This window comes from Aotus nancymaae, unplaced genomic scaffold (genome assembly GCF_030222135.1).
Source record: "Aotus nancymaae isolate 86718 unplaced genomic scaffold, 86718_ANA_hifiasm-v0.15.2.pri h1tg000053l, whole genome shotgun sequence".
Lineage (NCBI taxonomy): Eukaryota > Metazoa > Chordata > Mammalia > Primates > Aotidae > Aotus > Aotus nancymaae.
Window position 1 is genome coordinate 16167623 of NW_026988467.1, and position 24769 is coordinate 16192391.

At 51.5% G+C, this 24769-nt stretch overlaps 2 protein-coding genes across 7 annotated transcripts in view; one reads left to right on the forward strand and one right to left on the reverse strand.

The window, feature by feature from the left end:
• On the reverse strand, positions 1 to 12400 carry AKR7A2 (aldo-keto reductase family 7 member A2). Its single transcript, XM_012439752.2, has 7 exons — positions 12083 to 12400; positions 8501 to 8688; positions 8201 to 8305; positions 7357 to 7453; positions 7045 to 7144; positions 4786 to 4915; positions 1 to 3400 (listed from the first exon to the last, which is right to left on the reverse strand). Exons 1-7 carry the CDS (start codon positions 12378 to 12380, stop codon positions 3239 to 3241), a joined length of 1080 nt encoding a protein of 359 aa, XP_012295175.2. The 5' UTR covers positions 12381 to 12400; the 3' UTR covers positions 1 to 3238.
• The window catches only part of SLC66A1 (solute carrier family 66 member 1), an 18184-nt gene continuing 5190 nt past the window's right edge, over positions 11776 to 24769 (forward strand). The window contains exons 1-3 of one of the 6 annotated variants that reach the window (XM_064363369.1): positions 11776 to 11830; positions 12998 to 13157; positions 17632 to 17875. In XM_064363369.1, the coding sequence (XP_064219439.1) occupies positions 17712 to 17875 (164 nt within the window). In that variant the 5' untranslated portion in view covers positions 11776 to 11830; positions 12998 to 13157; positions 17632 to 17711. Of the gene's footprint in view, positions 11831 to 12544; positions 12608 to 12997; positions 13158 to 15690; positions 15737 to 17631; positions 17876 to 24769 lie in introns of those variants that run through there. The other 5 variants (XM_064363372.1, XM_012439755.2, XM_064363370.1 and 2 more) reach the window with 5 other exon arrangements.

Here is a 24769-nt window from a genome sequence, read left to right on the forward strand (position 1 = left end):
TCACTTAAAGTATATAGTTTAATGGTGTTTAGTGTATTCAGAATTGTACAACCGTCACAGTCAATTTCAGATTGCCTTCATCACGTCCCCAAAAGAAACTCTGTACTCAGTTGCAGTGAATCTCCATTTCCTCCCAAAGTCCCTCTCAGTCCTAGGCAACCACTCATCTATTTTCTGTGTCTAATAGATTTGCTTATTCCAGATACTTCATATAAATGGAATCATACAATATAAGGCCTTTTGTGACTGGCTTCTTTCACTTACCATGCTTTTAAGGTTCGTCCACACTGTAGATGTTTCATAGTTAATTTCTTTTTATTTTTGAAAAATATTCCATTGTACATACAGATATTTTGTTTATCCATTCATCTACTGATTGACATTTGGGCAGTTTCCACTTTCTGGCTATTATGAATAATGCTGCTATAACATTCATGTAATTTTTAATAAGGACATATATTTCATTTCTTGTAAGTATATACCTAGGGAGTGAAATTTCTGAGTCATATAAATGCTTAATCTTTTAAAAACCTGCCAGAATGTTCCAAAACGGTTACACCATTTTATAGTCCCAATGGCAGTGTACTAAGGCTCCCATTTCTCCAAACCCTCAACACTTGTTATTTTCTGTATTTTATTGACCGATCATCCTAGTGCTTAGTGGATTTGAAGGGGTTTTGATTTGCTTCTCCCCGGTAACTATTGATTTTCAGCAGCTTTCCATGTGGTTACTGACCACCTGTATAACCTCTGTGGAAAAAGGTCTATTCCAGTCATTTGCCCATTGTTTAACTGGGATTTTTTTTTTCCTTTGAGGCAGGCTCTTGCTCTGTTGCCCAGGCTGGAGTGCAGTGATGTGATCTTGGTTCACTGCAGCCTCTACCTCCTGGGCCCAAGAGATCCTCCCACCTCTGCCTCTCGGTTGGCTGGGACCACAGGTGCCTGTCACCTTACCTAGTTGTTTTGGTATTTTTTGTAGAGACAGGGTTTCGTCATGTTGCCCAGGCTGATCTTGAACTCCTGGGCTCAAGTGATATGCCCGTCTGGCCTCTCAAAATGCTAGGATTACAGGCATGAGCCACTGAGACTGGGTACGTTTTCATTTTTATTAAGCTGTAAGAGTCCTGTATCTATTCTAGCTACAAGTTCCTTAACAGATAGGTAATTTGCAAAACACTACCCCATTCTGTGGCTCTTTTCACTTTCTTGACATTGTTCTCTGAAGCATGAACATTCTAACTTTGATGGTGTTCACTTTTTCTTTTGCCACTTGTGCTTTTGGTGTCACTAAGAAACCAATGCCTAATCCAAAGTCACACTCCAATATTTTCTTCTAAGAGTTTTACTTTATACACTTAGATGGCTGATCATTTGAGTTAATTTTTTGTGTGTATGGTACGGGGAAGGGGTCCAACTTCATTCTTTTGCATGAGGACATCCAGATGTTGGTGAAGATGATTCTTTTCCCTGTTGCACTGTCTTGACAATCAACTCTAAAATCAGTAAGAGTTTACTTCTGGACTCTCAGTTCTGTCCGGTTGCTCTATTCTTATGCCAGAACCACTGTCTTTATTACTGTAGCTTTGTAGTAAGCTTTGAAATCAGAAAGTGTGAGTCCTCCAACCATTTTTTTCAAGACTGTTTTGGTTCCCACGGGTCCCTTGAATTTCCATATGAGCTTCAGGATTAATTTGTCCATTGCAGCATTAAGAAAAAGCCAGCTGGGAGTAATATAAATTACATCAAAATCTTTTTATCAATTTGAAGGATTTTTTTTTTTTTTGAGATGGGGTCTCACTGTGTCACCCAGGCTACAGTGTAGTGGCATGATCTTGGCTCACTGCAACTTCTGTTTCCAGGGCTCAAGCGATCCTCCCATCTCAGCTCCTGAGCAGCTGGGACTACAGGTATGTGCAACCACACGCATATTTTGTGTATTTTTGGTAGAGACAGGGTTTCACTGTGTTGCCTAGGCTGGTCTCAAACTCTTGAGCTCAAGCAATCCACCTGCTTTGGACTCCCAAAGTGCTGGGATTATAGCCATGAGCCACTGAGCCAGCCTTGGAGTTTGTCTTTTCAAGCAACTCATTAGTGTGGTTTGTTGTGCAAAGATAACTGATACACCACTCCACATGGGTGAGCATCTGCTTTGTTATGGGTAAAGAGAAAAGAAGGTGACAACATAGTGAGACCTCTGCTCCACAAAAAATAAAAGCTTCTCGGGAGGCTGAAGTGGGAGGATCCCTTGAGCCCCGGAGGTCAAAGTTGCTGTGAGCAACAATCATGCCCCTGCACTCCAGTCTAGGCGACAGAGTAAGAACCTGTCTCAAGAACAAATAATAAATATAAATGAAACAGTACATTTCCAGGTTGGGCTTCTTTCACTGCGTGAAGAGGCTGCTCTGAGTGCTGCCTGCTGCCCCGCCCAGGGCTGGAGGGATTTTGCCGCACTGGGAATGCAGCAGGTTCAGCAACCACTGAACTGAGGATTCCTCCTCTCAGCCCTGGTGCCTCCTGTGTGGAGTAGGGGTTTCCAAGGGAAATGACCTTGGCTGCTTATGTCCCCATGCCGAACAGGAGGCCCAGAGCCAAGGCTGAGAACCTTATGGGTGAAAAGACAAGGGGCTTTAGTTAAGACACAGTAAGCTAAGACTGAGAGCATTGGAGATGTTTCACAGATCCTAGGAAGTGTTCTTCTTCTTGGTAGTGACTCTAATGGTAGTTTTTTGTTGCAGTTCTTTCATTCCTAAGAATTCACTGAGGCAATTCTGAATTAGAGAAAATGTACTCCAGGTGTATGACCCTCTTTCCTATCATGTGTAGAGGAGTGAGAGGCACTTCAATGCTGAGAGGTCAGGCAGGCATTCAGGCTGGGGACCGAGGAGACCCGGGGAGGGCAGTGTGCTCCTGAGCCCCTCCTACTACCTCTGCCCCCTGAAGACTCCTGCCCACGGTTCTGCCCTTTCTCATCCCCAGGCAGGATGGGAAACAAGTTTCTGGGGTTCACTCAACACCTGGGCTACAGCCAAGCCAAGTGCCTGCTTTATTCAACAGGAAATGCCCAAGTGGGACTCACCCCCGCCTTTCACAATGTAAAGTGATCAGGAAGCTAGAAAAATAATGTATGGATACAGACAGTCCAGAAAGACTGCTAAATCAGCTTAAGGTCAAGACTGGTCAGCATGAGAAAACAGAAGAGGTGACAGAAAAGCCTTGGGCAGCCTGAGCCACAATGGGCCTAGCGGAAGTAGTTGGGACATTCATGGGCAACCAAATGCCAGGCTTGATGAAAGGCGTCCACGACAGCCGGCTCCAGGGGCCCTTCCTCCGCCGCTGCCAAGTTCTGCTCCAGCTGCTCCAGGCTGGACATGCCAAGGATGACTGCGTCCCCATGGGCACCCTGCAAGGGAGAGAGCCAGACTTCAACCGTCTTCTGCTGCACGGCGACTCCACTCACACCCCTCCCAGCCACCTCCCTGCTGAGATTTGGGGGTCTCTGTTTATATTTATATCCTGTATGTCCAAAAAGAACTTAGGTGCCTTGGATAGCTGTACCCATGTGACTTGAAACCTGTATCCTCTCCCCTACTCTCACATGGCGCATCCAGATAGACCTCCATTCATCAACCAGTTCTGCCCCCAGCAGCTGTGTAAAAATGGCTAAGGTGACTGGGCACAGTGGCTCACGCCTGTAATCCCAGCACTTTGGAAGGTCGAGGTGGGAAGAACACTTGAGCCCAAGTGTTCAAGACCAGACTGGGCAACATAGTGAGACTCTGTCTCTACAAAAAACAACAAAACAAAATTAGCCGGGGGTGGTAGTGTATGCCTTGTCCCAGCTACTAGGGAGGCTGAGGCAGAAGGATCACTTGAGCCCAGGACGTTGTGGCTATGAGTGCGCCACTGTTCTACAGCCTGGGTGACAGAGTGAGACCCTGTCTCAAAAAAATAAAAAAGCAGGCTAAGTTAAGTATGTTTTGACAGTCCATCTATTTCTCTATTTTCAGCATTGGTATGAGAGAAACCTTATGTAAAACACAGCTCCCATGTACTGAACATCTACCGGATATACGCCAGATGCTATGCAACATGTGAGGCGGAAGCTGCAGGTCAGTTTGTTGCTGTTAGTTTTGTTGTTGTTCGCTTGTTTTCTTAGACAGGGTCTTGCTCTGTCCCCAGGCTAAAGCGCAGTGGTGTGATCTCAGCTCACTGCAACCTTGACTTCCTGGGCTCAAGTGATCTTCCCACCCTCCTGAGTAGCTGGGAACACAAGAGCAAACTGCCATGTCTGACTATTTGTTTTGTTGTAGAGATAGGGTCCCACTTCGCTGCCCAGGCTAGACTCAAATGCCTGAGCTCAAGCAATCTTCCCATCTCAGCCTCCCAAAGTGCTGGAATATAGGTGTGAGCCACCGCCGCCAGCTAGGAAATAAGCTTTAACCAGGAAGACACGAGGCACCAAGAGAGGGAAACCAAAAGCGTGAGATGAGTGGGCTTTACAGTTAAATCCGTGTTAAAATGTCTGCCCCTTTAATAGCTGGGTGAACCTCAGTTTCCTCATCAGTAACACTGGGATAATCACACTCCACAAAGCCTGAGGAATAAGAAAATCCCTGAAACGAAGCCTTCATTACAAATCCTGGCACTCAGAGGGGGAAGAGTGTTTTGAGAACTGGAAGTAAGAAATTTCAGAGGAATTGAGAAATCAAATGCTTTGGCCTTCACCTAAAGGTGATGCTGGTCCCCCTGGAAGGGCAGAAGCTGAGCACCCAGGTCGCTGCCTACCTGCAGCTGTGAGTGGTGGTACATCCACCGGAGGGCAGCCGAGGTCATGCTGGGGGCACGGGCGCCATACGCTGCCTGCAGGGCCTTCTCCACCAGAGCAATGGCCTCAAAGTGGTGCTCCTTCCAGAAGCTGGGAAGGGGGGACAGTGGCACAGGGGTCAGTACCATGGGGGTCACACTGGGAGCCACAACCGAAGAGCCATCCAGGGCCACTGCCCCACCCACACCCTGCGGTCCTGAGTGGGTATCCTCTAGAGTCATAGGTCTCCCACTTCACTGGGCATCAGAACTACCCAGGATGCCAGCCCCCTCACCAGAGACCACAATGAATCTTTACTCCTGAGGACTCACAGCCTGCTCTGATTTTCCCTAGGGACACGAAGGCCACTCAGACGGGGCAGGTCTCCCTCCAGGGATCTCTTTTTTTTTTTTTTAAACAAGTATTCATATTTTTGTTCCACTCTAACACCTTAGAGTAAAGAACTGATGGGCAGGCATTGGCTTCTGCTGACAAGTGCCAACCAGAATGAGACTGCCGAGCTGAGGTGGACTCTCCAGTCACTGGAACTGGAACTGCAGGCCCAGTGGCCTCTGGTAAGATGCTGCAACATGAGACCCTTGAGAGACATTGACGTGCTGAAGATGAACAGAAAACCGAGAGCCTCCAGTCCAGCTGTCGAAGAGCAACCACCAGCCAACACCAAGGGGACAAGGGAGGAAGAAGTCCTCCTCTCAACCGATGTCCGGAAGCCCAGGAAGAGTCCCAAGGTAGTGAAGAAGACACAAGCAACTGGAGGGAGAGCCAGGAAGAAAAATGCTGAAAAACCCCACAGCTTTCAGAACACCTGAGGAAGGGAGCAGGCCAACACCATCTGGCCACAGTGACCAACTCAACGAGGAACTCCATCAGGAGGAGCTGCAGCTGGACGCACAGAGTGAGTGGACGCCATCCATCTCAACTCTCTCCCTGAGCACAAGTAATTTCAGAGCAAGCTTAGAGACTAGGATCCACCAGAGAAGTCTCCAGACGTCTGACCCAGAGAGCTCAACAACAGGGTGCACCCCATGGTGATGAAAATAAAATGAATCAGTTGTAAAATGACAAATAAGAGTTACAACGTATTGCTTTGAAGTCCAGTGGTATATTCACACGTGACATGCCTGGTCACAGATGTCTCAAAACTGTGTGTCTCCACAGTATAATGTTTTCCTTTGTGTTCACCATTGTATTCCTCAAGACTTAGCGTTAAAAACCTGATGAAAAGTGATTCATCTCCACAATGGGTGTCAGCTCCATCGTTTTCCAACGTTAGAGATAACCGAATGTGACTTCACTCCGTTTAGTTTCGGAGGCGACAGACACGGTGGCAAAAGTTTCGGAGGCGGAAGCTCCAGCATGGCGGCGGAAGCTCTGGCTGTGGCTATGGGGGCAGAAGCTCCCCTCTTATTTTTTTTTTTTTGACATATGGTCTTCCTCTGTTGCCTATGCTGGAGTGCAGTGGCATGATCATGGCTCACTGCAGCCTCAATCTCTTAGGCCCAAGTAATTTTCCTGCCTCAGCCTCCTGAGTAGCTGGGGCTACAGGTGTGCACCATCACATTAACCTGGCTAATTTTTTGTATTTTTTCGGTAGAGATCACATTGCCCAGACTGGTCTTGAATGCATAAACTTGGCCAGGTATGGTGGCTCACGCCTGTAATCCCAGCACTTTGGGAGGCCAGAGGCCGAGGCGGGCGGATCACAAGGTCAGGAGTTCCAGACCAGCCTGGCCAATATGGTGAAACCCCGTTTCTATTTAAAAATATAAAAATTAGCCAGGTATGGTGGTGCGTGACTATGGTCTCAGCTACTTGGGAGGCTGAGGCATAAAAATCACTTGAACCCAGGAGGCAGAGATTGCAGTGAGTTGAGATCGTGCCACCACACTCCAGCCTGGGCAACAGAGCAAGACTCCATCTCAAAAAAAGATGTGGGCCACCATGCCTGGCCCATCCTGGGATCGCTCTTTCCTTCTTAGCAGGTGATTGCTCAGGAAAGAGCTACGACTTCAAGGCCCCAACATCCAGGGATCCTCATTTCCTCCTGGAGGTCCCAAGACAAAAAGAAAACCCACCGAGGATTTGGGAATTCCTGAAGGAATGCAGGGGAGGAGGCATAAACAGCAAGGGAAGGTCTTACCCCAGGAGCAGCCCAGGACTTCATTCCACATGAAGCTGACCCCACACCAGCCATCCTCACCAAGCCCACTCCGGCTCACCGATTCCTGTAGGTCTCAGCCCAGCTATTCCCAAAGAAGCGGCCCACGGGCTGTTTCCCATCCTTGTCCTCGTATTTGTACTTGCCAGTTAGCAGGCCCCCTGTGGAAAGGCAGCAATCAGCTCTTGGGCCCAGAGTGCTCCAGAAGCTGCCATGTCCCTCAGGACTCTGGACTAGGGGAGAGGCAGGGAACCCAGGAGGGGTGAAGGATGCAGCCCAGCCTCTTGTCAAACCCTCCCTGCTTCCTAAATCCTGGGCTGGGCATCAGTGGGTCAGGAATAGGCCGAGACAGGGCCAGGAATGCTCCACGTACCAGCCAGAGGGTTGTAGGCATAGAACCTCAGTCCAAAGTGCCTGAGGCAGGGGAAGAGCTCCGTTTCCACCTGCCGGGTGGTGGCGTTGTACATGCCCTGCAGGGAGAGGGACCCCGGGGAGAGGGTGGACATGTCAAGAAAAGGAACTGTAGCCTTCCCCTGTTAAAATTCTAAAGCAACACGAGCCCAGGACTTCAGCAATATTCTAACATCACTACTGCTAGGAGGGGATGGAGAGAGGGTGTTAGGCCCAAGGACAGAAAACTGAAGTGGAATGATATCTTTCCACAAGTATCTGGTGTATGAACTCCATGCGGGACACTGGTTACAACCACAAGCAGGTGTCATAAAACTCCTGCCTCCACGAGGTGTTATACTCAAGTTTAAAAAAACTGACAAGGCGGCAGTTAATTTCAATAAAGTTAGGTTGTATGATCAAAGAAGGAGCTGAAAAGTACTCGCTGAACGTATGAAGATAAGGTTTGGAGGCTGGAGACTCCTGTGGGGCTTTCTAGAAAGGCTTCCAAAGGAAGAGACATCTATGTAAGGCCCGAGTGCTTCTCTCAGGGAGGAGGGCAGGGGAAATGTGTTCCAGGCTGAAGTACAAAAGGAGGCGGGGAAGAAAGGGACCAAGGTGCACACTCAGGCAGGAAGGAAGCAGATGCCCAGTGGCCAGGCTGAGGAGCTTGAATGGCATCCTGAGGGTACCTGGGAGCCATCTGTAGGCTTTCAGCAGGGGAGTGGCTGCTATGCAGAGGGCACGGGGGGCAGTCAGAGGAGGAAAGGCAGCCCAGGATGAGCAGGAGTCCTGGAGATTGTGGCCTCTGCAGCCCTGGCCCTCACCTGGTACACAGTGGGCAGGATCCAGCCGTTGCTCCTGCAGAGGGTACAGATCTCAGCCACTTCCCAGGAGGCATAGTTGGAGAGGCCAAGCTCCATGAACTTGCCCTGCACAGGTGAGGCCACAGTCAGAACCCAGTACAGCCCAAGAGACCAGGAAGGGGAGGCCAGGGTGGGGCCCTGGGTAATGGAGCTGCTCTCTGCTCCACCCTGGAATTGCCCTGGTGCCTCTGCTCTCATGAGAAGGATCAGGATAAAGAAAGGAGCAGGAGCTCGCCTTCGGAGCTTGGAGGGCCCCCTCACCTCCTGGTGCAGCTGGTGGCAGGCACGCAGCGTCTCTTCCACTGGGGTGCCGTGGTCAGGTGCATGTAGGTAGAAGAGGTCCACTCGGGGACACTGCAGCCTCTTCAATGACGTCTCCAGCTGGGACCGGACACTATCAGGCTTTAGTGATTTTCCATCCCAAGGGTTGGCCTTGGTGGCAATTTTCACTTGGAGAGAGAATGGAATGATTAAGTGACCTATTAGAGCCATTTGCTAACCATGTAACCCTGGCTAAATTACTTATATTCCCTTGGCCTCAATTGATTTAAAAAATTGGGTGATAATAATCAAACTATCCTTACTGGGGGGTCCTGGGGATTAAATAATGTCATATATGCGAGTTCTCAATGTTCACCTATTAGAATAACTATCATTAGTCACCAAAACTGCTGGCTGTGCCAGACCGTGCACTAGAGACTAAGTATGCAGAGATGACCTGAACACAATGGCTCTCTGCCCTCCTGGAGCCCAGTCTAGAGGAAGGTACACCATGGTAAGCACAGGAGGGGAACACCCACAGTGCCAAGGAGCCCGGATGAGATGCATGAGGCCAACTTGGGGACTCCAGGGAAGGTTTTCCCTAGGGGATCACCCCCAAACAGAGTCCCAGCAAACAACAAAGAGCAGAAGGTACATTCCAGAGCATGGGAACCCATGCACAGTCAGGCAAGAAAACAGTATGTGAGGCTCCAAACCTTCAAGTCTAAGTTACAAAAACATAAATTCCAGAGCAAGGAGCAGTGGGACACAGGACAAGAGACGGGACAGACCTGATCCCAAAGCTTCTTAAATACCATCCCACTGAATCTGAGCTTGATCATTCCAGGTTTTTTCAGGGTGTGAACCGGTCACCTGTATTCACACTTGGCTGCAGTACAGAGAAAGAAGTCAAGGGGGCAGGCCTGGAAGCATTTAGGAAAGAGATTCAGCCACATGAATGTGGCCCACTAGTAGAGATCAATTTGAGAGCTTAGAAGGCAAACTGAGCAGAATGTAATTATAATCCTCCCCTCCCCTTTCCGACTCACAGAGCATGAGCATACATCCAACCATGTGGAGATACACTGCTATGACAACAGTGTTATGCATCCAAGCAGCTTGGAAATGAGTTAATTTTGCACTGTTCTTTTCCCTATAAAGAACCCTAGCTGTTGGTCCAGGTGCAGCAGCTCACATCTGTAAACCCAGCACTTTGGGAGGCTGAGTAGGAAGGATCACTTGAGCCCAGGAGTTTGAGATGATCCTGGGCAATGTAGCAAGACTCTGTCTCTACAAAAATAAAAACTAAAAAAGAACCCCAGCTGGGCCAGGTGGGGTGGCTCACACCTGTAATCTCAGCACTTTGGGAGGTTGAGGTGGGTGGATCGCCTCAGGTTAGGAGTTTGAGACCAGCCTAGCTAACACTGAAACCCCATCTCTACTAAAAATACAAAATTAGCTGGACCTGGTGGTGTGTGTCTATAGTCTCAGCTACTCAGCAGGCTGAGATCACACCACTGAACTCCAGCCTGGGCAACAGAGTGAGACAATGTCTCAAAAAAAAAAAAAAAAAAAAGGAACCCCATGCCTGGATTGGTAGGCGGATGGGTTTTGCACTTTTCATACTTGGCAAAGTCAGTTCAGTAGCTCACAGGGGTGTCATGAGATCAGCTGGGATATGGAAGAGAACAAATTCCACAGTTTCTCATCTAGATTTTCTCCATTTCCTCAGAGCCCCGCAGGCACTCCTGGCATGAACTTTGCCTCAGGTCTGGTGTGAGGACTTTGGTCCAGTGAGCTCCTGGCCTCAAAGATGGAAGTGGGGAAGGGTTGGAGAAGAAAAACAAACTCAGAAACAAAATCTTCATTATTGATAATATGCAACCTGGCTGGGTGCGGTGGCTCACGCCTGTCATCCCAGCATTTTGGGAAGCTGAGGTGGGCGGATCACTTGAGGTCAGGAGTTTGAGACCAGCCTGGCTAATATGGTGAAACCCCATCTTTATTAAAAATACAAAAATTAGTTGGGCGTGGTGGTGTGCCCCTGTAATCTCAGTTACTCAGGAGGCTGAGACAGGATAATTGAATCTGGGAGGCAGGGGTTACAGTGAGCCGAGACCATGCCATTTCACTCCACCCTGGGTGACAGAGCAAGACTCGGTCTCAAATAATAATAATAATAAATAACATGCAACCAGGTGAACTAGAAAGAGCGTGGGCCTGAGATTCACACTCGCCCTCTTTTCCCCCGACCCACCATGCACTATGACTCTAAGGAGGACGCAGAGAGAACCTCTCTTGGGGTGGGGGAAGCAAGAGCCTCCGGATGGTCGAGTAGATGAAGCATGGAAAGGGAAACAGCCCACATTTCCTGGGCCCTCACTGCATGTCAGGCACCCTCTCAAGGGCTATCAATGGCACCAGGCTCATGAGGGACAGTCTCCTCCATCCTCCACTCAAGCCACACCTGGCCGCTGGCCTTCCTTTCACACATCAGGCACATTGCTTTTCCAAACCCAGCCTTTGCGCAGACTCTAATACTCCTTTCTCTTGTTCTCCTCCAAACTGCTATTTTTGTTTCTTTTTGAGAGGAGTCTGGCTTTGTAGTCAGGCTGGAGTGCAATGGCAAGATCTCGGCTCACTGCAACCTCTGCCTCCGGGATTCAAGTGATTCTCCTGCCTCAGCCTCCTGAGTAGCTGGAACTACAGGCGCACACCACCACACCCAGCTAAGTTTTGTATTTTTAGTGGAGATGGGGTTTCACCATGTTGGCCAGAATGGTCTCGATTGACCTTGCGAACTGCGTGCCTCGGCCTCCCAAAGTGCTGAGATGACAGGCGTGAGCCACTACTGAGCCTTTAAGGCCGAGCTCCAGGGTTTGCTAAGGCTTCCCTAGTACCTCTCCCCGGCCTACAGCTCCCAAAGTACTCTTTCTGGGATCTCCAGCAATCATTACTTCAGTCTTCCCCACTAGACTCTGAGTTCCCTGTGGCGGGCTGGAGTCACTTTCTCTATGGCCCCATGACAATTCCTGGCACAGAGCGGATAGAAAGGCCCTACCCCCTCACCCGTCTGCACTTCCACCCTACCAACCCTACTCTCCCCGCCAGCCTATGGTGGCATCGCCAGAGTTCTCCCTGAAAGAGCCAGAGGTACTGCCAGCTGAACAGAGCAAAGTCTAGGGGATAAGGAATGGCCAGGAAGAGAAAAGGGTGCCCAGGGAATGCATGGGTGATGATGGCAACGAAGGGGTAGAGGACAGGCAGAGAGCCTGGGTGGGGACCGGTTACGGACACCTAGCAGGTTTGGAGGCCGGAGCATCAGTGGAGGTGGGAAGCGATGGGCCAGACCAAGCTGGGGGTAGACTCTCGCGCTGCAATTCCCAGAGGAAGGAGAGTGGGTAAAAGGAGTCAGGGCAAAACACCATCTAGTTGTCCTGGGGTTCCCAGAGCTGCGGAGTGGACAGGGGTGGGGCGAGGGACGAAGCCGTCGGTGCTGCACGCGGCCGGGCCCTAGTGGGTCGGTGCACGGCTGGGCTCAGCTCTGCACGGTGCAGGGGGAGGACCAGAGGACACTGTTACCTCTGCAGTCGCCGCCGCCCAGCCCAAGCCCCAGGCCGCCCAGGATAGTCTCGGACTGGCCGTCGCTGTACATGAAGGCCGTGTCCAGCTCCGTGTGGCCGCGCTCCAGGAAGGCGCGCACGGCCGCGGCGCTGGCAGGCGAGTCCATGCGGCGCCCCATCTCCATGGTGCCCAGCACCGTGGCGGCCCGCGGTGGCGATGCCCGGGACATGGCGAGCGCGCGGGACTCGGGCGGCGGGGAGCGACGCGCACAGTGGAGAGCAGCGCGAGGAACAACGCGAGACGCGGCACTCAGCATGGCCGCGGCGCCTGCGCGTTTGGAGCCCGGGGGCCCAGGGCGGAGCGCGAAGGCGGTGGGGGGCGGGGACAGCAGATGCGGCCCCAGGTGCGCCTCCCGACCGGGTCAGCCAGGCGCGCAGCGTGGGGGCGGGGCCTGTGGTTTCCGGGGCGGGGCGGTGGCGCGCGGTCAGCTGACCCGGCGGGCTCTGACCCAGAAGTCGGGCCCTGGTGGCGGATCTGGACTTGGTGAGCCGGCCCTGGGGCAGGTGGCAAACCACGGCTGGGGGTCGGGGCTCCTGGGCTTCCCTGCTACGTCCTTCCAGCCCCCTCCTCCGGCCCCTGGACTGCTGGGACTCCTGCGCCCCCCTTGTGGCGCGACATCCTGAGGCGAGGCTTCGGGCCGGGACTGGGTGGCCCTTGGGAGCTCGCAGCCCTGTGGTCCCCCACCTCAGGGGCGACCAGCACAGCCTCTCGGGCTGGCCTGGCCAGGGGTTGGGGACCGGGTCCCCTTTCACCCCCTGGTCGCGGCCGACCGGCCCCCTGCCATCTGATGGCTTTGTTTTTCCCGGGTCGGTCGGGAGAGGGCCCTTGCGGCGCTGGCCCCAGCAGCTGCCCTGTCATTATCCCTCCAAACAGGCGACCCGCACCGGGCTGAATCACCAGGAGGGAGCTGTGGCCGAGGAGGCCGAGCCCTGGAGTGGGTGGTAGTCCCAAGACAGGACGCTCCTCCCTCCACATTCTCCCCAGGTGTGCAGGGACGAGAGCCCACACTGCCCCCTCCCACGCCGTGCCTAGGGTAGGTTTCCAAACGTGTGCATGGAGAGTCTGGGTCTGGAAGTGTGAGTGGTCCCGGGCCGGGGTCTCGGGTCTTACCTAATCAACTCTTACTGAAGGCTCCTGTGTGCCTGGATGCTGGAAGGGCTACAGTGAGAACAAATAATAGTCATTTTGTGCTGTTGGTGGCGAGTGTCTGTGCCAGGCACCCTTGTAATGGCTTGGCCTGGGTTGTATCATTTAACTCTGCAGTCAGCCTAGGAGGTGGGTATTGCGTTATTCCCCCACTTTTCAGATGAGAACTGCGAGGCTCAGTCACTTGAGTTCTAGACTGGTAGGCATTGGGCAGGTCTGTTCCAGAGTGATTTTTGCCTCAACCCTGGGCTGTTTGAGCTCACAGCTTTCCCCATCTTTCTTCCTTTCTCTTTTTCTTCCTCTTCCCTCTCTTTCTCCCTTTTCTCCTTTCCTCACTCCCATTGCCTCTCTTCTTCACTCTGTCCTTCTCTCTCCCTCTCTCTCTTTCAACATTTGCTGAACCTCTACATGTGTTTAGACCCAGAGAATAAGAAATGCACAATCCAGAGTGAGGAGAGTACGTTTCAAGGACACTGGTCGCAGAGGATGGTGGTAGCATTCTTCAGGTGTGTGGACGAGGGAGAGGATGAGGTGGGAGGTCTTGTCCAGCTGGCTCTCACAGGGCATCTTTGAAAGAGCAATTTAGAAGTGAGTCATACTTCATGATCAGGCCCTTGCAGGGGAGCAGGACACTCCTAGGGGAAGAGACAGTATGTGCAGATGCCTGGAGACCCGAAATGACTGAAGACGTGGGTCAGGAGGCAGGAGATAAGGTTGGGAGGGCGGTTCTTGGAGTAACTTGAGGCCTGGCCTCAGGTAATTTGGACTTGATCCTGTAGACAAAGGTGGACGCCTGATTGGCATTGGTCCTCGGCCCAAAGCATCCCTGACTCAGCTCGGGATCAAGGAGAGGAGGTTGAATGTAGCAAGAGACGCCATCTCCAGCCCACCCTTTCTCAAAGTGCACCAGATGGAACAGAATCGCTGGAGGGCTTCTTAAATCCAGAATCTTTAAGCCCCAGCCCAGGTACACTCACTCCAAATTTTTAACGTGCACCCTGCAAGGGTGATTCCAGGGTACCCCTTCTGGGGCTCTTGCCGTCTCTACAGATGAGGTCAAGCTCCAATGCAACCTTGGACATCCATTTACTCAGCACTGTTTGAACAGGAAGTGGGCCCATGCCTGGCTTCTGGGTGACAGGAACTGTGCAGGATGGCCCTCAGAGCAAGGCCCTTCTGATCAGGGATCAGGTGTGTCTCTGAGTGTCCTGAGCCCCAGGCTGCACAAGTCCTGTTCAAGGTCAGGGGGCCACCCACCCAGTATCCTGGATCCATAACCAAGGTACCTTCCTCAAGACAACCCCCCAACACATACACATAGTGGGATGCGTCCATTTCATTTCCTCCCTAACCTGGGGAAAAGGGGAAATGAGAGAGAGGCCCCGGGGTGGTTGAGATGCTGGACTGTCATCCTGAAAACAGTCGCTGCCGTGCGTTGTCAGGCACGGGACTGAGAGCTTTATGTGCATTTAGTCAGGACAGCTGCCCCAAGGAGTGAATGTCACTGGCCCCATTTTATAAGAGGGCTCAGGCAGGTTAACTCACTTCCAAGGCTGCTCAGCCTCACCTGTAAAATGAGCACAGTATACCCGACCTTGCTGGGGAGTGGTGAAGATGGCAGTGGATGACCTGCAGCCTTGTGTTCAGACTCTGCAAGGGGGTGGGGGGGTTTCAGCCCAGTCGGGGGCGGTGGCTGGGAACATGAGGACTTGATTTGAAATCCCTTTGGCATTCTCACCTGGACTATATGGTTTTTTTTTTTTTTTCTTTTTGAGACAGTCTTGCTCTGTTTCTCAGGCTGGAGCACAGGGGTGCAGTCTTGACTCACTGCAACCTACACCTCCTGAGTTCAAGTGATTCTCCCACCTCAGCCTCCTGAGTAGCTGGAATTACAGGCATATGCCACCACACCCAGCTAATTTTTGTATTTTTGATAGAGAGAGGGTTTCACCATGTTGGCCAAGCTGTTCTCTAACTCCTGAGCTCAAGTGATCCACCCGCCTCAGCCTCCCAAAGTGCTGGGATTACAGGTGTGAGCCACCACGCCCAGCCACACCTGGACTCTGTTAATTTGGTGCGGCCTTCCAGGTCCCAGAGTCGGGGCATCAGGTGAAGCCTTCCAACATCAGCGGTGCTGATGATGCTCCAGGTGGGCCACTAAGACACAAAGGAAGAGGCTTTCAGCCTCCCTGCCTGTGCCAGGCCCTGGAGATAGTCCAGTGAGCTGGGCCGACAGTGACCTGAGGCGCCCTTATCTGCAGCTCCAGGGCCTCTGCCCACAGCGAGTCACATTGGGGCTCAGGGTCTACAGCTTCCTGAGAGGAGGTGCTGACTCACTTTCCCTCCTGGTGCTCCCTGGTCTCTGTGACCTCAGCAGTTCCGTGGGGCCAGCCAGGGCCTAGCTGAGGAGCCCAGGCCTCCTGACACAAGTGGGAATGAAGGCAGCTGGAGAGAGCCCCTGCCTGGGTGAGGAAATCCCCTCTGAGCACAGGGAGAAGAGGGGAAGCCCACTTTCTGGCTGGGCAGTCATGCCAGACCGCAGAGGCTTCCCTCTTTCTTTTTCTGTGTCTGCTTGCTAGGGAGCCACAGAAGACTTCTGCCTCGCTGGTGGCGGATGCACCTGAGGCAGTCGGTGTGGCGGGTGGCCATAAGCAGGCGTGTAGGTCTGAGTCTTGGGTTTGACTCCTTAGCTTCCCGGCTGGGTGGCCCTGGCACATCACTTCCGCACTCTGGCTCAGGCTCCTTGTGGATGTCAGTGGTCCCCACTTCACAGTTGCTGTAAAGATGAAACATATGAATGCATGCAGGGTGCTTGGCATAGGCTGACAAAGAGCTCTCTGGTCCGAGCTGTGGTGACCATCACTGACGGAGATGGCCCAGACAAGCCTCACTTTCCCTTCCTCCTCTAAGGTGTCACGCAGGCAGTGACTGCTCTACTCACTGTCCAGGGTGCTTGGGTACCGGGAGGGGCCTGCCCTGCCCAGCCCTGCGATCGCCCATATTCTGGCTTTGTCAGTATGACAGTGGGGAGGCGGCTGTGGACTCCCTACTGGTAGGCATCCCCCACACTCTGTGAGCTCCTGGGAGGATACAGGATGCAGCGTCTCAAACTTGAGTCCTTGTCACTCATCCAACCCCGGGGATCCCCTGCTCCTCTTCTCTACTTTCCTCATCTGTGTGGGGCACCCTGCTTTATGGTTTGTGTGTGTGTGTGCGGTTTTTTCTTTTAAGACAGGGTCTGGCTCTGGCTCTGTCACCAGGCTGGAGTACAGTGGCATGATCGTGGCTTGCTCTGCAACCTCCACCTCCTAGGCTCAAGTGATTCTCCCACCTCGGCCTCCTGAGTAGCAGCTAGGACTACATGCGTGTGCTACCACACCTGGCTAATTTTTGAATTTTTCATAGAGACAGCGTTACTCAGGCTGTTCTCTAACTCCTGGGCTTAAGCAATCTTTCCCACCTCGGCCTTCCAGAGTGCCAGCACGGTGCCCAGCCCTTATTTTCTGTTGTTGTTTTTGAGACAGGGTCTTGCTCTGTCATCCAGGCTGGAGTGCATTGGTGAGATCATGGCTTTCTATAGCCTCTACCTCCTGGGCTCAAGTGATCGTCCCACCTCAGCCTCCTGAGTGGCTAGGACCAGACGGGTGCACACCATCACACCACCATGATCGGCTAAATTTTTGTGTTTTTTCTTTTCTTTTTTTTTTTCTTTCCCAGAGAGAGGGCTTCTCGCTGTGTTGCCCAGGCTGGTCTCTGTCTCCTGGGCTCAAGTTGTCCTCCCGCCTTAGCCTCCCAAAGTGTGGGGATTATAGGCATGAGCCAGCCATCCATCGCTCCTGGGTACAACCTACTTTAAATTAGATAATGAGCTTGATGGGCCTGGTCTCAGCAGATCCTTACAGAGTAATTTGTAATAATCACAAGAAATTAGGGACAACCTAAGTGTTCGGGAGTCATAGGGCTCAGTTCTCCACGCTATGTATGAACTCATTTAACCCGTACAACCGGATGCGGGAGGCAGCACTGTAATGACCCCCATTTACAGATGAGAGGGCTCAGGCACAGAAGGGCTGAGTCTTTGCCCAAACTCTAGCATGAACGGGTGGTGAAGCAGGGATTTGAACACACCTGTCCCTTCTGCAGATCCAGTGTGCTGCCTGCACGTCTAGTTGGTGTATGTTTGCTGTGATCTGTGTACCTGTAGGCTGATTGTGTCCTGGTGGGTAAAGATTATGTCTTTGCCCTTCTCTGGTTCAGGGCTAGGTGCCAGGTGATAAGGCTGGGATGAGCTTAGTTTGGGATGACCATGAATAGGAACTGGACCTTCCAGTGCTGAAAGCTTCCTCTCTCTCTCCCTGTAGAACCCTTGCCAGCCTCAGAACACCAGCACCCTCACTCCTGTGCAGCCGTGCCTGGCCCCGGGGGCCCTTCCTCCACAGCCATGGTCTGGAAGAAACTGGGCTCCCGCAACTTCTCCAGCTGCCCCAATGGCTCCATCCAGTGGATATGGGATGTGTTTGGTGAATGTGCCCAGGACGGCTGGGATGAGGCCAGCGTGGGCCTGGGCTTGATCTCCATTCTCTGCTTTGCTGCATCTACCTTCCCGTGAGTAGTGTCTGGGTGGCAGGACCGGGGCAGGGCTGTAGGGTTGGGGGAGTGGCTCCAGCGACTGCTCAGAGAGAGGTTTCCTGGCAGACCCCAGGCCTCTCCAGACCAGAGGCTGGGTGTGCTCCTTCCACTTCCTACCCATCCAGGAAGGGTATCCAACCTGCACTGATCCCTACCACAGGCCAGGCCTTGTGCTGGGCAGTGCTGATAGAGAGATCATCTCTTTTGCAATAGTTTATTGAGAGCCCACTGTATACCTGGCTTGCTTCTAAGTACTTGCTATATTTCTACCTCATTTAATCCTCACAACCTTGTGAAATAGGGACAGTTACTATCCATCTGTTTTACAGATGAGGGATCCAAAACCCAGAGAGATTAAGTAATTTGCTTTAGGTCACACAGCTGGTCAGAGATGGGGCAGGAGAGTGGGAGGGCTGGAATGCATCAAACACAGCCTTTGTCCTCAAGGGTTTGGCAGGCCGGTGGTGGAGACAGCGGCAGTGAACATAACACTGCGTGGCTGCTTCTGTGATCGGGGAGCAAGGATGCTGCACAGGGGTCAAGAGCATCCTGACCTGGGCATGTCACTTGACTGCTCTCAGCCTCAGTTTCCTTGCTTGTGAAATGGAAATATTGTTACCCAGCTCAGACGGTTGCTAGGAGGATGGCATGAGGGTGTATAGGGAAAGCTGCCCACTCAGGGCCTCTACACAGTGTTTGCACAAGCCTGAAAGCTGTCAGTGGTGACATTGCAATTATTTCATTATGTGAAGCACAGAAGAGGGACACCCACCTGATCTGCAGAGGCGCAAGAAGATTACAGTCAGAAGGGACCTGGAGGCCAGGCACAGTGGCTCACCTGTAATCCCAGCACTCTGGGAGGCCAAGGCAGGAGGATCACTTAAGGTCAGGAGTTTGAGACCAGCCTGGCTAACATAGTGAGACCCCATCTCTACCAAAAAAATTTTTTAAAAAAGTAACAAAAAAGAAGGCAGCTGGAGGTGTTGACATCTAGGCTAAACGCCTAGGATAGGACAGAATTGAGGGATGCGAGCCAGGAGCTGAGTGTGGAAGAGTAGTTCAGACAGAGGGAGCAGCAGATGTACAGAGAAGGGGGCAGCTGTGTTTCTATGGCAGACAGAGTGTGTGGGGATCACAGGAGTCATCAAAGGCCATATATTCTAAGGGCCATCCTCTGCTGTTAAGAAATGTGCTCTTTATCCTGAAGGATAAAGAGAAGGGTTTGGTCAGGGGCTTGACATTGTTTTAACAGGCTTTATTGGGAGGGAATTCACATCTCATGCAATTAACCCATTCAATGTACAAGTCATTGGTTTTAGTATAGCCACAGAGTTGTATAACTGCCACCACAACTAATTTGAGCACATTTTCATTAGCCCAAGTGAACACCATCCCCATCAGCAGTCTCTTCATTTCTCCTGAAACCTCTCAGTCCCTGGCAGCCACTGGTCTGCTTTCTGTCTCTATTGATTTGCCTATTCTGGACATTTCATGATTCATATAAATGGAATCATACAGGACTTCTGTGACTGGCTTCTTTCACTTAACATAGTGTCTTCAAGATTCATCTGTGTCATAGCAGGTATCAGATCAGTACTTCATCCCTTTTTGTGGCTGAATACTGTTTTACTCTGTGTATATCACATTTTGTTATCTGGAACCATTGATAGACATTGCGTTGTTACTGTTTTTCAGCTATTATGATTAATGTTGCCACGCACATTCATTTTTTTTTCCTGGCCGCAGTGGCTCACACCTGTAATCCCAGCACTTTGGGAGGCCCAGGTGGGCAGATCGCCTGAGGTCAGGAGGTCGCAACCAGCCTGGCCAACATGGTGAAACCCTGTCTCTACTAAAAATACAAAAATTAACTGGCTATGGTGGTGCACACCTATAATCCCAGCTACTTGGGAGGCTGAGGCGGGGAAATCACTTGAACCTGGGAGATGGAGTCTGCAGTGAGCCAAGGTCATACCACTATACTCCAGCATGGGGGACAAGAACGAGACTCCATCTCAAAAAAAAAAGTCCACCTCCAGCTAATTTTTGTATTTTTAATAGAGAGGCACTTTCACCATATTGGCCAAGCTGGTCTCAAACTCCTGACCTCAGGCGATCTGCCCGCGTCGGCCTCCCAAACTGCTGGGATTACATGTGTGAGCCACTGCACCTCGTCTTTTTTTTAAATGGAGTCTCACTCTGTTGCCCAGGCTGGAGTGCAGTGACACAACCTCAGCTCAGCTCACTGCAACCTTCGCCTCCTGAGTTCAAGCGATTCTCCTGCCTTAGCCTCCCAAGAATCTGGGATTACAGGTGTGCACCACCATGCCTGTCTAATTTTTGTATTTTTAGTAGAGATAGGGTTTCATCATGTTGGCCAGGCTGGTCTCAAACCCTTGACCTCAGGTGACCTGCCCACCTTGGCCTCCCAAAATCCTGGGATTACGGGGGTAAGACAGTGTCCCTGGCTAGCCGGTCTTTTGTTACTGTAGCCCTCCCAGTGGGTGTGAAGTAGTATCTCATTGTGCTTTTGATGTGCCTCACCCCGATGGGTGATGAAGTGGAACAGGTTTTCATGTGCTTACCAGCCATCTGTGTACCTTCCCTGGAGAAAGGTCCCTTCAGATCCTTTGTCCACTTTCCAGCTGGATCATCTGTCTTTTTATTGTTGCTTTGTAAATGTTCTTTCTATATACTGGATATAACATTGCATCTGATACGTGATTTGCAAATATTTTGTGAGTTGTCTTTTCCCTTTTTTTTTTTTTTTTGAGACGGAGTTTCGCTCTTGTTACCCAAGCTGGAGTGCAGTGGCGTGATCTCGGCTCACCGCAACCTCCGCCTCCTGGGTTCAAGCAATTCTCCTGCCTCAGCCTCCCGAGTAGCTGGGACTACAGGCGCGCACCACCATGCCCAGCTAATTTTTGTATTTTTTAGCAGAGACAGGTTTCACCATGTTGACCAGGATGGTCTCGATCTCTTGACCTCGTGATCCACCCGCCTCGGCCTCCCAAAGTGCTGGGATTATAGGCGTGAGCCACTGTGCCTGGCGTTTTTTTTTTTTTTGGAGACAGAGTCTTGCTCTGTCGCCAGGCTGGAGTGCAGTGGTGCAATCTCGGCTCACTGCAGCCTCCGCCTCCCAGGTTCAAGGGATTCTCCTGCCTCAGCCTCCCTGGTAGCTGAGACTACAGGTGTGCACCACCATGCCCAGATAATTTTTGTATGTTGAGATGGGTTTTTACCATATTGGCCAAGATGGTCTCAATTTATTGACCTTGTGACCTGCCCACCTTGGCCTCCCAAAGTGCTGGGATTACAGGCATGAGCCACCGTGTCCAGACTGGCTTCCTTTTTTTTTTTTTTGAGACCAAATCTCACTCTGTTGCCAAGGCTGGAGGGCAGTGGCACAGTCTCAGCTCACTGCAACCTCTGCCTCCTGGGTTCAAGTGATTCTCCTTCCTCAGACTCCTGAGGAGCTGGGACTACAGGCGCCTGCCACCACGCCCAGCTAATTTTTGTATTTTTAGTAGAAACGGGGTTTCACCATGTTAGCCAGGCTGGTCTCGAACTCCTGATCTCAGGTGATCCACTCACGTCAGCCTCCCAAAGTGCTGGGATTACAGGCCTGAGCCACCTTGCCTGGTGTGCTTTTCACTTTCTTGATGGTGTCATTTGAAGCATAAAAGTTTTAAATTTTGATGATGTCCAGTTTATCTATTTTTTCTCTTTGTATCTTGTGGTTTTGGCCTCATAGCTAAGAAACCATAGGCAAATACAGATAATAAAGATTTACCCTTATCTCTTTTTGAAACATGGTCTTGCTCTGTTCCCCAGGCTGGAATGCAGTAGCGTGATCACATAGCTCATTTTAATCTTGACCTTCGTAGCTTAAGCGGTCCTCCCACCTCAGCCTCTTGAGTAGCTGGGACCACAGATGTGCACCAACACACCTGGCTAATTTTTTTTTTTTTTTTTTTTTTAGTGACAGGGTCTCACTATATTTTCCAGGCTGGTCTCAGACTCCTAGGTTTAAGCAATCCTTCTGCCTTGGCCTCCAAAGGGTTGGGATTAGCAGCATGAGCCATTGTGCCCAGCATCTCGTTGCATTTAGGTGTTTGATCCGTTTTGTATTATAGTTTGTAAATGAGGTGAAATAGGAGTCCAACCTCCTTTTTTTTTTTTTTTTTTTTAAGACAGAGTCTTGTTCTGTTATTCAGGCTGGAGTGCAGTGGTGTGATCTCAGCTCACTGCAACCTCCACCTCTTGGCCTCAAGTGATTCTCCTGCCTCAGCCTCCTGAGTAGCTGAGATTACAAGCCTGTGTTACCATGCCCAGAAGCTTTTTATATTTTTAGTAAAGATGGGTTTTCACCATGTTGGCCAGGCTGGTCTCGAACTCCTGACCTCAGGTGATCTACCCACCTCAGCCTCCAAAAGTGCTGGGATTATAGGCATGAGCTACTGCACGTGTGGATATCCAGTTGTCCCAGCACCAGGTGTTGAAAAGAGTGTCCTTCCCCCTTGCTTTCTCCAGGCACGCTATCAGAGCTTGATGTTTTTACTGAATTCCCTTGTTCCAGGTGCATGTTGGGTTGGGTGCCAGTAAGCCAAACAGACACTGTCCTTGCCTTTCCAGAGCTTCTATTCTGGTACCCTTGAAAAGATAATCTGGGAATGATGGGGAGGAAGGACCAGAGTGACAGAGAGAGAGTAGAGGCAGGGGGCCACGTTGGAGACTGTGGAAGCGTCCAGCAAGCATTGATGATAGGGAGGATTGGAGAGGCCCTCACCAGGCAGACTGGACAGGTATATGTGACTGAGGGCTTCCTGTCCAGGGCTGAGAGCTTCCTCAGGACTGTCTGAGGAGCTGGCTGCTGCTCCCCCTTTCTGCCTGGGCTGGTTGATTAAACCGGGAGGGGATTGGAGGCCTGGGAGAGAGCCCTAAGTGATGGAGGGAGGGTGGCTGCCCCCTGGCCTTCCCCAGGCCTCAGTCTCTCCTGAGTGGGACAGAATCATTTTCCTGCAATTGATGAAGACAAGCTGAATAATACCATCTGAGGAGCAGCTTTACTGTAAGGCCCATGGGATAAACCCTGATTAAGGGCCTTCTCAGTGCTGAGCCTATGCTACTCCCCTGTCCTCAAGAAACTTGAGTGAGTCTGGGAGGGACAAGGATATCAAGTGTTATGAAGGAGGAAGGAGAAGATGCCAGTGGAACTCACGTCAGGGGAGGCTCAGAGGAGGAACTGACGTTTCCTGAGATGTGAAAGAGACGCAGAGGCATCTGGGCCCAAGGAGGCGTGTGTGGGGCTTCTGAGACCAGAGCAGGGAGGAATGGAGAGCCATCCAGGGGCAGCGAGCCTGGGGCCTTGCAAGGGCCCGCTCGGAGGATGTGGGTCCTTATCGAAGGGCACTGGAAGGCTCTGGCAGTTTTTGGTGACACTGGGGTTTTAGTTTTTTGTTTGTTATTAAAGACAGTTTTTGTTGTTGTTTTTTTCAAACAGGGTCTGACTGTGTCATTCAGGCTGGAGTGCAGTGGTGCAGTCATAGCTCACTGTAGCCTCAACCTCTTGGACTCAAGTGATCCTCCCACCTCAACCTGAGTAGCTGGGACCACAGTTGCCCACCACCAGGCTTGGCTAGTTTTTTTTTTTTTGGTAGAGACAGTGTCTTGCTGTGTTGCTCAGGCTACTCTTAAACTTCTAGGCTCAAGTGAACCTCCTGTCTCAGCCTCCTGAAGTATTGGGATTACAAGTGTGAGGTACCACGCCCAGCCTCCCAGGTGTTGGGATTATAGGCATGAGCCACTGCTCCTGGCTGAGACGGGGGTTTTAGAAAGATTCCTGAAAGGGAGGATGGATCCGAAAGGAGGGAGGCATGGTTAGGAGATTGAGTGAGGTGGGTGGAGGGCCTGGCCATGGGAAGACCCCAGCCAATGCCATATCTTAGTTTCTGACTTGGATGATGGGTGGGATGAGCTGCCATTTAGTTAGTTAGTTTCTTTCTTTTTCTTTTCTTTTTTGAGACAGAGTCTCAGTCTGTTGCCCAGGCTGGAGTGCTGTGGTGTGATCTTGGCTCACTGCAACCTCCACCTCCTGGGTTCAAGAAATTCTCATCCCTCAGCCTCCTGCGTAGCTGGGACTACAGGCGAGTGCCACCACGCCTGGCTGATTTTTGTATTTTTGTAGAGATGGGGTTTCACCATGTTGGCCAGGCTGGTCTTGAACTTCTGGTCTCAAATGATCCACCCGCCTCGGCCTCCCAAAGTGCTGGGATTGCAGGTGTGAGCCGCCATGTCTGGCCACGTTTAGTTTCTTATGTTTTGTCTGTTTTCCTTCATGCATGCAGGTGGTTAAAAAGAAATGGGAACGGTAAATGGCGGTATGTATAGTGGTTAAGAGCAAGAGTGGAGGCTCAGGTAGGGGTTGAATCCGAGCTGCATGGCACCACTTCCTCCATGCCCAGTGAGGAGGTCATCGTGGTAGACTGCACAGCACGGGTGCCCTGAGGACAGAATGAGTCAGCACACATGCAGAAGGCTCAGAATTGCCCTGGGCCTCCTTGCCACCACCAGCTTTGGCCTCATACCCGCATCTGGCCAGAAGTCCTAAGAGGGTCCTAGCACCAGGGACTTTTGGGAAAGCAGCCAGGGGACCAGAAGCCCGTGACTGATAGTGGAGCTCCAGGCACCTCAGCCCCACCCTTTTCTGTTGCCCTCTAAAGAGAACTGGGCTGGGGTTCTGCCTGTCTTGGCTGCAGCTGCTCCTGGAGACCCGGCATGCCAAGGCCTTTGGCCTGCATGTCCCTTTCCAGCACCTTCCCACATCATAGAAGGGATCCAGGGTTCTCTGCAGTGGTTCTCAGGGCCCAA